Source organism: Aulostomus chinensis, chromosome 23 (assembly GCF_037954235.1).
Source record: "Aulostomus chinensis isolate RoL2024-O1b breed Wild chromosome 23, RoL_Achi_v1.0, whole genome shotgun sequence".
NCBI lineage: Eukaryota > Metazoa > Chordata > Actinopteri > Syngnathiformes > Aulostomidae > Aulostomus > Aulostomus chinensis.
In genome coordinates, this window is record NC_141342.1 from 3583356 (window position 1) to 3598140 (window position 14785).

A 14785-nucleotide genomic window follows, 5' to 3' on the forward strand; every position below is an offset into this window, starting at 1 on the left:
AATTATTCTGCTCCTTTAAACCTAGAAATCGATTTATGAAGAGCATGACATCAAATAAAAAACATTCAAAATAACTACAGGCCCTACATTCCTTTTTTCTTTAAAATCAAAATCTATCTGTAATAACAATCAGTAATTTTCATGTTCATACTTTTCAGTTGGCCAACATTTCCAAAAATCCTTTCTCTGTACTGGTCCTAATATTAGTAGTAGTAATACTGTTATTTTCTGAGATACTGAATTTGGGATTTTCATTTGTTGTCAGTTATAATCATCAAAATTTAAAGAAATAAACACTTGAAATATATCAGTCTGTGTGGAATGAATGTATACATTATACAAGTTTCACTTTTTGAATGGAATTACTGAAATAAATCAACTTTTTTTAATGATATTCTAATTATATGACCAGCACCTGTTTACTGGCTTGATTGCAGCTGAGTGTCCAGGTGAGAGAGATGAGCTGATGAGGTGGGGGCGCGGCTGACTGGCCAAGTGGAGCAGCGAGCGGAAATCTGATGGCCTAAAAATAACTAAATTATGGGGGCGAATTATATCTTGTGGCCTCGAATTAGCTAAAGTGAGGAAGAAAATAAAATCTGTCTCATGCCGAAAGCAAGGACAGTGAACCTTTATTAGTGGCATCGCCAGTCTGGCAGCAGGATTACATAAAGCCTCTGAGGCTGATTTTCAGGGGTGTAGCATGGGCCGAGCAGGATAAATTCTGAGACTGATCCTTTTACCACGGTGAAAAATGACTTCTTTTTTTTTTTTTTTTACATAAGAGTTCTGCTTGGCTGAGGTATGCATTGTCTCTTGTTTGATGTAGGACAGTATTGCATGACAACGACTTTCCAGTATGAGTATTTTTATACCCATATGTATATACATCTGATATATTCTAAAAAGCAACTTTTTGCTCGGTGAAGGAGGGTGGATTTTTAAGTAATAAAACTACTATCTAGTGCATGTACCATCACATTATTCAAATGTTAGGTTAAGTTATCTAAACTCTTCACACATTACAATCAAAACTCTGTGTAACTAATTAAGCCCTGCCAACAAGATCCAGTGAGTCAATCTGGTCTGCTGGCTCTTAATGACCAAGATCCTCCTGCTTCACAGCAACGAAGCAAAGCTAATGGATTTACTCTTGACGCAAGAAGTGCAGTTTTGACACTGACAACAAGTGAAGTTGTAACACTGACAAGTGAAGTTTTGACACTGACAAGTGAAGTTCTGACACTGACAACAAGTGAAGTTGTAACACTGACAAGTGAAGTTTTGACACTGACAAGTGAAGTTGTAACACTGACAAGTGAAGTTTTGACACTGACAAGTGAAGTTCTGACACTGACAACAAGTGAAGTTGTAACACTGACAAGTGAAGTTTTGACACTGACAAGTTCTGACACTGACAAGTGAAGTTGTAACACTGACAACAAGTGAAGTTGTAACACTGACAAGTGAAGTTTTGACACTGACAAGTGAAGTTCTGACACTGACAACAAGTGAAGTTGTAACACTGACAAGTGATGTTGTAACACTGACAAGTGAAGTTGTAACACTGACAACAAGTGAAGTTGTAACACTGACAAGTGAAGTTTTGACACTGACAAGTGAAGTTCTGACACTGACAACAAGTGAAGTTGTAACACTGACAAGTGAAGTTCTGACACTGACAACAAGTGAAGTTGTAACACTGACAAGTGAAGTTTTGACACTGACAAGTTCTAACACTGAAAAGTGAAGTTGTAACACTGACAAGTGAAGTTGTAACACTGACAACAATTGAATTTCTGACACTGACAAGTGAAGTTGTAACACTGACAACAAGTGAAGTTCTGACACTGACAACAAGTGAAGTTGTAACACTGACAACAAGTGAAGTTCTAACACTGACAGCCTATCCCTGCATCCTTCCCCCTGGACAGGTCACCAGTCCATGGCAGGGCCAACACATATAGACAGACAACCATTGGCTCTCACAGCCACGCCTACGGTCAATTTAGAGTCTGGATTAACCTGGTCCCTCTTGATGTCTTTGGACTGTGGGAGGAAGCCGGAGTACCAGAGAGAACCCACACAGGCACAGGGAGAACATGGAGACTCACCCAGAAAGATCCTGTGCTCCAGCCGGGACTTGAACCCGCTTGCTGTGAGGCGACAGTGCTGACCGCTGCTCCACCGTGCCACCTGGTATTAACTCTTCAAATCTAATTCTTTCAAATGTGATAAATAAGATGGGAATGTTTTTAAAAAGTCAGTCTTCTTCAAATCAATCCAAAACCAAAACAAAAGGAGTCCTGCATGCTGTGGCAGTGAGGAGTTCATTTCAAGTTTCAAATTGAAAAGTTGTAGGAAGTTGTAGCACCAACAATTTCACTTTGCTTTGTTCACACTTATTCAAGAAACATTTCACAACATGGCTGAATGTGATGCTGCCATGTTTAGTTGTTTTTCCTTCATACTATTTCTGTAGGTTAGGCTGAAGTATTTATCTACAAAAGGTGTGTTTGTGCTTCCAGTTGCCTTGCATTGTCACTTAAGTGCACAAAGCGTCCAGGAAGGCCAGACAAGTCTATTTGTAGAACGTTCCAACAACTCAATGAGCTTTACATAAAACATAAAAGGCATCAAGACAAAACGTATCCCAGAAAAAACTCTCAACAGTTACAGTGCTGGACAAAGCATCAATCAAAGGGTTCTATTGTGACTTAATCAAAGGCAAAGAGAGGAGAAGTGAGAGATGCAGCAGACTATTCTTGACATTATGTTCCATCTATGTGGACCCTAAAAACAGAAAGCTGCTTCTCCATGTTTAGACCTGAGGCTGGGGACAGAAGGAGGCGTGTCCTTGATGACCTGAGAGGTCCACAGCATAGCAAAGATCAGATGCTTCCTTTTGGTCCTAAACCATTCAGTGTTTTACTGACTAAGACAGGGGACACCGGTGTAAGGACCTTCAGACCTGAGACCTTCCCTCGATTAAGACTGAGGTTTCAAGTCTTTGTGATATTTTAGATTCAGATCTAAGCTTTAGTTCCTACATCAACAAGGTAACAAAAACATCATTTTTCCACCGTAGCAATATGGCGACAGTGCCACAGTTTCTATGCCAAATAGAAACTAATTCATGCTTTCATCTCAAGCCAGCTAGATTGTTGTAATGTACTTTTTACTGGCCTCCCAAAGACAGCCACTGTTCTGATAGTTCAAAACTCAGCAGGTCCGTTCCAACCCAGAACCAAGAGGACAGAACACACCAGTTCACTTTTAGCTGCTCTTCGCAGGAGGTCCTCCTCCTCACACACAGAGCTGTTCATGAGCAAGGGCCAAGTTACACCGCTAACTCCCTCATTAGCAAGAAGATTGGTGATTGTTCTTATGACTCTTATTGCGATCATTATTGTTGTTGTTTGTAAGCAGCCAAGCAGCAGTATTCTGAATTACTTGCAACTATCAGAGAGATTTCTAGGCTAAACAGGATAGTAGGGGGTGTGAACCTTCACTGGCCTCGGCATCGACTCATTTGTTGTTGGAAATCTAAAAAATAAATCATGTAACTTTGGGCTGGATTAAAAAAAAATTCACCCTTGGCAATTTTTTGCAATTCTTATGTGATATGAATATATTAAGGAACCGAATGATGAGCGAAGAATCTGACTTGTATCACCATTAGATTGTTATTATTGCACTGTAACTCAAACTTGGAAAAAAAAAATCTCTGTGAGCTCAGGACATATATTTCTGAGTGGGATGGATTAGGATGTTCCCCTGGCTAAGTGTTTAGACTCAAGCTTTAGTTACCATGGTGACTCACATCATCCATCAGCATTGTTGACAGCGCGAGGGAGCTCGCCAAGAAAGACAAAAAAAAATGAACAATTTATAGCCAACAATTTATAGTCATTGTAACTCAAACGATGAAATCTGTTTGAAAGAAGAAAAAGAGCAAACAGTTAAAAAAAAAACATTTTGCAGGTATATTAGTGTCTATCACAGGCTAACTTCAACCAATCGTGTCCTCATGCTCAAGTAGGAGCTGAATCAACTTGGTGGAAGAGTAGAAACCTCTTTCCCATTGGTGGAGTTCTTTGCTCTTCTTTGAAAGAAGAATTTATCTTCAGTTCTGATGATTGTGGTGCTATAGGATGTATGCTGACCTCTTCAGCAGACGCCATCATTGTCTGAACCAACAGTGTCATTCGCGATACACCTGAACCACGGCCGTGTCTTATCAGGGTCGCTGATAAAAGTTGTGACATAAATTCATCTGTTGTCTTATGCTGTGCGAATTATAGAAATTTCAAGAAGAAACTGGATCCTTTGAAGGTGGCACGATGGTGCAGTGGTTAGAACTGTCGCCTCACACCAAGAAGGTTCCGGGTTCGAGCGTGTGTGTGTGTGTGTGTGTGTTTGTGCTGTCTGTTTTGGACATTTGTCAGTGGATTCATTCTTGAACTCCTCCACACTCAGACCGAGCTGTCATACGCTAAATAAGACAACATGGAACAGCTTATTAAAAGAATACACAATATTGTGGTGAGTAATGACTGAATGAGTGCAGCAGTGGTCCTCACTGTGGCCTCACAGCAAGAAGGTTCCAGGTTCAAGCCCCGGCTGCAGCACGGGGTCTTTCTGTGGAGTCTCCATGTTCTCCCTGTTCCTGCTGGGTTCTCTCTGGTACTCCAGCTTCCTCCACAGTCCAAAGACATCAAGAGGGACCAGGTTAATCCAGACTCTAAATTGACCGTAGGCGTGGCTGGGAGAGCCAATGGTTGTCTGTCTATTTGTGTTGGCCCTGCCATGGACTGGTGACCTGTCCAGGGGGAAGGCTGCTGGGGTAGGCTCCACCCCCACCACCCTGAACAGGAGAAGAGGGGGAACATGGATGGATGGGTGGATGGATGGGTGGATGGATGGATGGATGGGTGGATGGATGGATGGATGGGTGGATGGATGGATGGATGGATGGATGGGTGGATGGATGGATGGGTGGATGGATGGGTGGATGGATGGATGGATGGGTGGATGGATGGATGGATGGATGGATGGGTGGATGGATGGATGGATGGATGCGTCCGAGATTTTGAGAGGAGGTGCGTTACTTAGGACGTTCTAGCAAAGCACAAGGGCAAACACTTTGAGGTCAGGATTCTCCCACCAACGTCCACAGAAAATTCCAATGTTAATTTTATTCAACAAATTCTTTTAGGCCATGTTGAGCTAACAAATTGTGGTTTTATGCAACTGGGTACATCAACACATGATCTTCAGGCTCATATTGGATAGGCATGACAAAGAGAATGTCCTGCACATTTGTCCGTGTCCAGTCACTGTTACACAGTTAAATCAGCTCTAAATCTTAATAAGCTATGGCTTTGCAACTTTTTCCAAAATATTAACCTGAATGTGCTGATATTTAGACATGCTTCAATTGGACACGAGTAATAAAGTCCCTGATGTCCTTTTCTTAGTTTTCCAAAAATTGTAAAAAAAAAAAAAAAATCCTTGTCTTTATCTGCTCCACTGCATCTGTCCAAAACTGATCTGTGCAGATTTTTGGATACCTCAAAAATAGAGCCCACAAACATATTATTATAAACATTTACTTTAAATTTTCAACTTAAAACATCTATAATATTCATAACAAAATGTTTTTGTCAGGCTAACTGAGGTGTGGAATTATTACAAAAGTTCTCAAGACCAGGCTTGGTGATAAGAAGTATGATTTCAAGGATATTTTAAATTTGTGTATTTCTGCTGGGTAAAAGCTTGTAAATTTATGTGAGTCAAAGCACAAGCGTGTGGGAGGTTTATGGCTTCAGATAAAATTAATAATTGGTAAATTGTACATACAAAATCATCTGGGACACTTCGAGGACACAGAGTTTTTTTGTCTATCAAACGAGTACTAGACTCAATAAAAGATGTTCCTCTTGACTGGAACAGGAAAGGCCGCAGGTGGTGGCGGAGGCGGTGAGGACATTCTCATGCTCATGAATGAAGGAATTATTGCAGGGCTGCTGTAATTCACTGCAGTCGTTTCTCGGTGTACGTTGAGAGTGTTCAGGAGATGTCGGACAGTTTGGGGTTACGTAAATGTTGCATTCGTTTAGTTTATCTTAGCCTGCTTCCAGAAACTTAGCAGAACATTCCACCCCTTCACAACACAAACACTGATTTGATTTAGGTTATGATTGCACAGAAGGAATCATAACCTAAACAAAATCAGTGTTTGTGTTGTGAAGGGGTGGAATGTTCTGCTAAGTTTCTGGAAACTTTATGGAAATTTTTAATGGAGAGTTAAGCTTGGGAATTTGGGATTTTTTGAGAAATATGCAGAAATAATGGGCATCAACTTGAACATATGGCATTAATGGGAACTGAGAGGAATTAACTGGACATTTGCTTTGTTATTTACTGGAACTGTGTGTTCTTTCATCACATGCAGACATTTAGTGTCTTGAAAGCAGGATTTTTGAGGCCACATTGCTGTATTTGATGTTTGGATCCATGAAGAGCCACAACCAGCGAGGCAGGTTTGGATGATAAAACTGAGCTACATACATTTGATGATGATGATGTGACATATAACTTGCAAGTTCGGTACTTTTGTTGTTCAATGAGGTAATCCTTTGCAGTTCTGCTCACAAACAGATGAACTCAGAAATGTTACTTTAAAAATATGTATCAAAAATGCTTGCATATCTGTTTTTAAGAGCGAAGAACGTTTAAGTTGATGCCTGCATGTAAGAAAGTAAATGCAAAAAATATCGACAGGGTTTAAATTTGATGCATAAAATATCAAATTAAAAAATCCATGTCAGAACAGAGTACATTTCACTAGATTTATGAGAAGCTACAGGGTGTCATTAAACATAAATATTTATAAAGGTAAATTAATAATCTTCTTTTTAGTTCTTCATAAGTTAAACAAATATACTTCATGTGTTTGTGAGGCAAGTTTTCTTGATATTTCTAGCATTTTCATGCTTTTCTTCATTTTCAAAAGCTGTTCTGGGTCTGGAAATTGTTTTCAAATTCCATGGCTTTTCCAGATTTTCCATTTGCCGTATGCACGCTGTACAAATTACCCCAAAACGTACAGGTTTTTCCCATTAATTCCTGTAAATTCATGTAGAAAGTTTTCAGCTGTGAATATTTCTTGAATTTTGCAGTAAATAATTAAGACATGTAAAGGAGGAGTCTCCTGGCCTCGTCTACGCTCTCCCCTGACCTTCTTCTCCTGATTGTATGGCTCACGAAAACATACATCATCTTTTTCTCTCCTCCACCATCGGCTCAACTCTTCTTCTTTTCCTCAGTTTTTCACGTTACTCTTCGACAGCTGAAACCACACATGGCCTCAAGCTTACACTCCCCAATGGCATTCAGTGCTGCTCCCAGCTTTATTCTCATGTAAGTTTCTATCTGACACATCATAAAGCTGAAGGTACACAGACAGGACCAGGAGAAACTTCTCCTTAAATTGGAAACTATGTGAAAACAAGCCAGTAGAGGCTATATTTATTTGCCGCTAATCTGTGGTTTGGTCAATACAATGCCAGTGGGATATTTCATTGGTGTGAGACAGACTATGAGGACACCATCTTGGTTTAGCTCTCCAGTTTGGCTTGTGTTCCTGAAATCATACTACATGCTAAAATACATATCTAAGGGGGATATAAATGGATTGGCATCACGCAACACATTTAGCTCCCATCTTATTTATTTAGCAGCACGAGTCCAGCTCGTGCTCATGTATTAGTCTAAGTGCATGGGCTAATGTGTGTCAGCTAATCTGCACTCAAGGTCACATGGAGCGGGCCAGTGAGCGGCCTAATGTGTGGAAGAAATGGGGAGGCTCAGCGAGGGTTTTGGAGAAGAGAGTGGGGAGGATGTGTGTGTGTATGGGTGTATGCTGTTCATCTTTATCTGCACGGCTGAGGAGTGTGTTGGAGGATCTGACAGAGGTCCTTCAAAACCACTGAGGCGGTCTTAGTCACGGTCAAGACCTTCCCTGAGAATTTTGAGGCGTCTACATTTGCCTTACCACGCGTATAGTAGATAAATGAAGAACAGGTGGGATAAGACAAAAGTATGTGTAGACGTGTGTTGGCACAACAACCAATAAAACAAATCTATCAACAGCAAAGGCAGAGCACGGCTTGACGTTGGCACGAGCCCGCTAAACCGTGGCTAACACAGATAGCCAAAGGTGGGTATGTATTTTCTACAGCTAGTCCAAAAGGCTAGTGCACCTTTTTCTTTTTAATAAATCGCAATTTTCCATCAACATTGTTAAATTTTGTTTCACACTCTTTGAAAGGAATTCCTTTGGCGCGGCCATCTTGAAACATACCACGTCTTGCATCTGCTATTCACACACAAGGCTTCAGGAGGTTTATATATTGGATGACACACACGTGGGAACTAGCCATTAATTTGTTCAAGGAGAGTATTTCCAAGAATCCGTGAACACTGGCAAAAATTATAGATGGTCTAGACACAGATGTACAATTGTGGAGAGCTACACCCCCCCAGTTGCACATGCATGGCCAAATCTACAACTGCTAACCTGTACTAGTGTAGTAAATCTGTATGCACAGTAGCAATAATGTCCTAAAATGTGTGGTAAAATGTTGTGAGTCACGTGATTGGCTACTTCAGCGCTGATTCAAAAATATGTCGACGGGAACCCAAATATGGATGAGAGCTGATGCAGCTGCTCCGGACAATGCAATCTCCAAGTAGATTTTGAGCTAAGATTGTTTGGCAAACTTAAAAAAAAAACAACTTTAGAAATGTTTCAGAAGTTGTAAAAAAAAAAAAAAAAAAGCAAAAATGTGACATATTTGTCATAACTACACCAGGCAGATTCAAGCATGAAGGAATGTTCCCTTTATGTTCTGCGCACTTACCTGTAGCTTCTCAGATAGGCGACTAATACAGGATCAGTTACTGAGACATGAAATGAAGTGATCAACTCTGAGGGAAAAAGGAGCAACATTATAAATAAAAAAAGAAGAATACAGGAGATAAAAATAGAGACTGCGGTCCACAAGCGCCTTGTGAGGAAGAATGGAGGGCCAATAGCTTGTATTAGTGGCTGCTTGTCAACTCTGAAGCGCTCGCCTTGTAACAACGCATATCGCAGCCCAAGAGATGGAGTCACGGTTTCCATAGAAACCAAGGAAGAATAATAACTCCATCCATTTCAAGAGGAGAAGTGATGTGAACCTTGGAGAAAACGTTTGATATTTACAGGTTTATTTAATAATCACCTTCTCGGGGATTACTTAGGGACCATTTTGACATACAACGGTAGGCTTAACCCACTGTTGGTTGTTGCTAGCAAATATTTAAGACATTTTCAGATATTCAACACAAGACACACTCTTGGTGACTTCATAGAAATGACCTCTTCTCCGTTGTCAAACACACTTACATGAGAGCCAGGCCCAGGTAGTTGGCAGTGCTGCCCCAGTACATGGGGTTCTCGATGATGTTGAAGGGAAAGCCTGTCACCTTCTCCTCCATCAGGATGCCAAAGTAGTCGCCTGGGCAACCACACAAAAAAGTGTTTACATGTCAGGTTGAGCTCTGGACATTTTGGCTCAACATTTTATCTTTTTTTCACCGTCATAGGAGGCTGCTCCTGTCAAACAGTTGCAAGCACACCAGAATTCAAATATCCTGTTTGTCATCGACCTTGATGCTTCATTTGAAATTTCAATCACACATTTCAGATCAGAAGCATTCTGGCGGCCATGACTCACTTTGCCTCTGACACGATTCTGACAAAACAACAGCAGACAGTGAGGTCAGACACGGACGGGGAAGCTGAGGGAATATCAATGTGGCATCACACAGACTTGTTAAAGCTGCACTTTCTGGCAGCTCCTCCGTCACATGACTGTCATCTGAAGTTTTTCTCCTCACGAAATGGACATGAGAATAATAATAATAATTATGAAAATAATTATAATAATAATGATAACCTCAGTTTGCATGTCTGTCAGAAGGATTAGATAAGAACTATGAGGTCAATTTTCACCAAACTGGGTTGAGGGCTGCAGCACGGACCAAGGAAGAACTCAGTTGGATGAGTCAGAGCGCCACCTGGTGGCAACAGAAAATAAGATATTTTTTAAACATTTTTTTGTACTCCTTGTGGTGGGTCGACCAGAAACACCTTAGTAACTTGGTGATGTGAAGACAGTGAGTTCGTTCCTGCTGCGAGGCAGCCATGGTTGATACTTCGCCATCGCACACACAGCTATCAATGGACTGGATCTTTTCCAAACTTCACACGTTTGATCAGAGTCCTTCTACAAGCTGAGCAAGTCATAGCACCACCTAGCAATTACTAGTGATGGGGATCATTAATTTGTGGTGATACCATTACTGAGATGACTTAAGGATCCAAACACTCCTGGTTCAGGGCTACAGTGAACCAGCATGGATGAGTATGAGCGAGTTGGTTCTGCTGAAAATGCTAGCTGGTCACACTGGGCACTTACAGTGTTATTATTTGTTTTTAGCCCATAGAAAGGCAATTGCAGCTCACTGAGGACACAGCTGGGTAAAGAAGACGCCGGTTGTACCAGGTATTGTACTCTAAACTACGTGAACGGAAGGGTTTTTTGACAGTTTTGTGTCGTCAGCCATCAGTCTCCATTAGCTTCAAACTAAATATGTGAGGCTGGCTCTTTCAGTATTCTAGGGTCACAAAGAAGTAGTGCAGGAGGGGGAAAAGGCAAGAAACATTTTTTGGGTGAAGTAGCGCTTATAGCTAAATACTTCTTTGGTACAGCAGGATTGTGATTAGCAACAGGTGGTAAACAATGTGCACCTGTTTACTTCTTCAGTGGTAGTAGGGGGGCTTAAGCCAATATAAGGTTGGGGCTGCTGAACTAGGACACTGCTCACTGTAACCTGTAACACCACACACACAAACACACACACACACACACACACACACACACACACACACACACACACACACTGACCCATTTTGAGACTAAACTAAAAGAGGATATGTACATTTATATATTTCTCTTATGCCATCCTTGTCCATACACACACACACAGACACACGCACAGACACACACACACACACACACACGCACAGACACACACACACACACACACACACACACACACACACACACACACACACTCACACAAGTGACCTGCACACACAAGTGCTGCTGGCCTTGTTTTCTGTCAAAGAAAGGCTGTTAATCCCCACGTTATATAACAATTTTCATATTGTATGCTCATTTAAACACCCCATGGAACCTGGGACAAAAAGATTATATAAACAAATATGTTTGGAAAGGAATAGGCAACCTGGCATTTAGAACGATTTGATAACCTAACACCTGACCTCCAAAGAGACGACTGGTAGGCCATTCAAGTTGGAACATTGGAACATCCAACATAATAGGTTCTTTTCATACTTTGTTGTGAAAATGGAGAAGCAGGGTTTACTGCGGGGCAGTGGCAGCACCATGAAAGTCTAGAGGACAGATAGAAGAGTGTGTGATCAGAGTTGGGATGCCAGGTAACACATTAGAACCGTGTCTAATTTGATTGTGTTTGGATCTTTGTTTCTGCCCCGGTGCCATCAAGGAATCATTGGGTCACAGTGACTCAGAGTGCTTAATATAGAGCTAAACAGACACATCCAGTCACAACACACACCCCAGGCTATTGGCTCACCTGTGTGTGTGTGTGTGTGTGTGTGTGTGTGTGTGTGTGTGTGTGTGTGTGTGTGTGTGTGTGCCAACAGTAGGAAGGAATCAGAATATCTCTCTACAAATCTCTGTAATTCAAAAGATGTTCAATAGTAAAATGATGTCCAGACCATCATACTGGATAGGCTACTGAGATCAGCCAGAGGGACGTGAGCTCATGAAGCTGAAGCTATTTAACACCATTTATTCGTTTTTACTTGGAAGGTCAGCATGATTGAATTTTTCTTTTTTTCTGACAATTAGCAACATAAGACATGGGCCAAAACGTCAATAATGTCACCTATCGCTATAGATTATAAATGCACTGAGGAAAAGAAGTCCATATCCAGTACAGTGCAGTATTTCAATGCTTAATAAGCATTGGAATGTGTTCAGGTTTAAAAGTGATGGAACGGTGGTGCAATAGGACACTTTCAGTGACTGCGTTCATGTGGACAGAATTCAACTCCAAATAAAAAGCTGTCTGGATAACTGTGTTTACATGGATTGCTTATTAAACTACTATATTTCTAATCATCATTACTACACTGTAATATTCTAATTCCATTCTGCCACAGCTTGGACGCCAGTGCCGCCTGTCCCTGTTGTGGCTGGGCCGTAAACGCCACTGTTGATCCTGCACTGCCAGGTGAGGTCTGTCGATGTTGTCATCAACAACTGTTCTGCTAATTTTTCACTGAGGACACAAAATGCGGTCAATGTTTTATAATAACACCGCAAGCATAACTGAGGAGGAAAGTTTGAACTTAGGGCAGGAAAGTGAGCTTTGATAGAGCCCTGCAAGGACTCTGGTGATGAGGATTTGCTCGGGAGGTCTTTTTGCAGGTTTTGTGGTGGACCTGAGGTCTACCTCCAGTCTGACCACCAGAGATGATTGGGGTCAGTGTGTGGAGACGCCTGACTGAGATGAGACTCTACATCTCCTGTTCATGCACAAACATGCTACGCCTCCTGCTGCTTCTGATGCTTCCCCTCTGTCCACACAGTTGGGGAGTGGTGGAGATGGCATGCGTCCAGGGAAGTGACAGACAAAGATGGAGCAGAAATCTGGATGGTGGAGATGACTCACTGACCTAGAAACCCAACACTGCAGCGCGACAAGTCATATGGTGATATGTCACACTCGTGTTCATTTGAGTCCTTGCCTGCATTCAGTGAGATGTTTGTCTCCGTTGTCGTCTGTGAAAGCAAATGTTAACTAGAGGGCACTGCAAATCGAGGTTTTCTGTTTCTCCTTTCATGTGAAGGCACTCTTCATATTTTCCCAGAGTCGCACTCAATACCATACAGACTGTCCATCAAGGACACAGCAAACCTGATGGCACCCACATCTGAAACTGTGTCAGGTGAAATTCTCAATGAGTTTTATTGAGCAAAAAAATCCATTTTGTTTTCAAAAATTGAGCTGAAAGCCCGAATCGTTCACACAGCTGCAGTGACATGCTCTCTCACGACAAGGAACAGCATCCGCAAATTCCCCACACTTAAAAACAAACTTGCAAACGGAAATGTAAACACCTGTTTCACAGTTTAGAACGACAAAATTAATTACAGTAAAAAAGCCATACAGGAAATATATTGGAGATATTCATTTGTACGTCTTGTGGTTTGTCTTAGTTCCACGTGTATACGCATCAAGCCTCCTCTCCTTCAGGACTGAAGTGCTCATAAGTCGGCCTGGTGCAGTGCCACGGGCCCCCCCGGAGAACCACAGCTTTCATCCGTCTGCTGCGTCTTCTGGTTTCCAGTGTATCCTGCTTTATGCTTTCAAAGGAGAGCAACAGCACCCCCTTCCTCATGTCACTGATAACACCGATTGGCAAAAAATGTTGTCAGTGGTCGGGAAACAGGTGGAACACTGCTTGGGTCTTGAGGAAGTTTAGAATGGTTGGTAGAATTTACTTTCCAACGGTAAACCTTCACATATAGGTCACTTTTTATCTGCTTGAGTGTTATGTCAGACCATTGTTTTTTGTGACATCCCTACTTTGGACAACGCAATACTGATGGTCCAGTCGGTCCCTATCTTGGATCACTCTCTCTAGAGGAGAGTCTGAATTCGTCTTTTAGTTGATCCTCTCTGCCTTTGTGTTCCCACATCGCCAGGGTTCTAAAAGTGTCGGGTTATGTCACGTCAATCAGTGACAATAAGGACAACCTCCACATTAATAAATGGTCAATGGTCCTATGTAATGCTTATTCAGCCCTGTTACTACAGCATTAATTAATTGTTAAATACTGTAACATGATAGCAGAAGTACATCCATCCATCCATTTTCTACCTCTTTTCCTGTTAAGGGTCACTGGGGGGGTGGAGCCTATCCCAGCAGCCTTCCCCCTGGACAGGTCACCAGTCCATGGCAGGGCCAACACAAATAGACAGACAACCATTGGCTCTCACAGCCACGCCTACGGTCAATTTAGAGTCTGGATTAACCTGGTCCCCTCTTGATGTCTTTGGACTGTGGAGGAAGCTGGAGTACCAGAGAGAACCCAGCAGGAACAGGGACAACATGGAGACTCCACAGAAAGACCCCGTGCTGCAGCCGGGGCTTGAACCTGGAACCTTCTTGCTGTGAGGCCACAGTGAGGACCACTGCTGCACTCATTCAGTCATTACTCACCACAATATTGTGTATTCTTTTAATAAGCTGTTCCATGTTGTCTTATTTAGCGTATGACAGCTCGGTCTGAGTGTGGAGGAGTTCAAGAATGAATCCACTGACAAATGTCCAAAACAGACAGCACAAACACACACACACACACACACACACACACACACACACACACACACACACACACACACACACACACACACACACACACACACACACACACACACACACACACACACACACACACACGCTCGAACCCGGAACCTTCTTGGTGTGAGGCGACAGTGCTAACCACTGCACCATCGTGCCACCTTCAAAGGATCCAGTTTCTTCTTGAAATTTCTATAATTCGCACAGCATAAGACAACAGATGAATTTATGTCACAACTTTTATCAGCGACC

The 14785-nt window shown here is 42.0% G+C and overlaps 1 protein-coding gene across 1 annotated transcript in view; it reads right to left on the bottom strand.

Moving 5' to 3' along the window:
- The window catches only part of pemt (phosphatidylethanolamine N-methyltransferase), an 81173-nt gene that overhangs the window by 7761 nt on the left and 58627 nt on the right, over positions 1–14785 (bottom strand). Inside the window, exon 5 of the mRNA XM_086195954.1 lies at positions 9455–9566. Coding sequence (XP_086052080.1) covers positions 9455–9566 — 112 coding nt within the window. The remainder of the gene's footprint in view (positions 1–9454; positions 9567–14785) is intronic.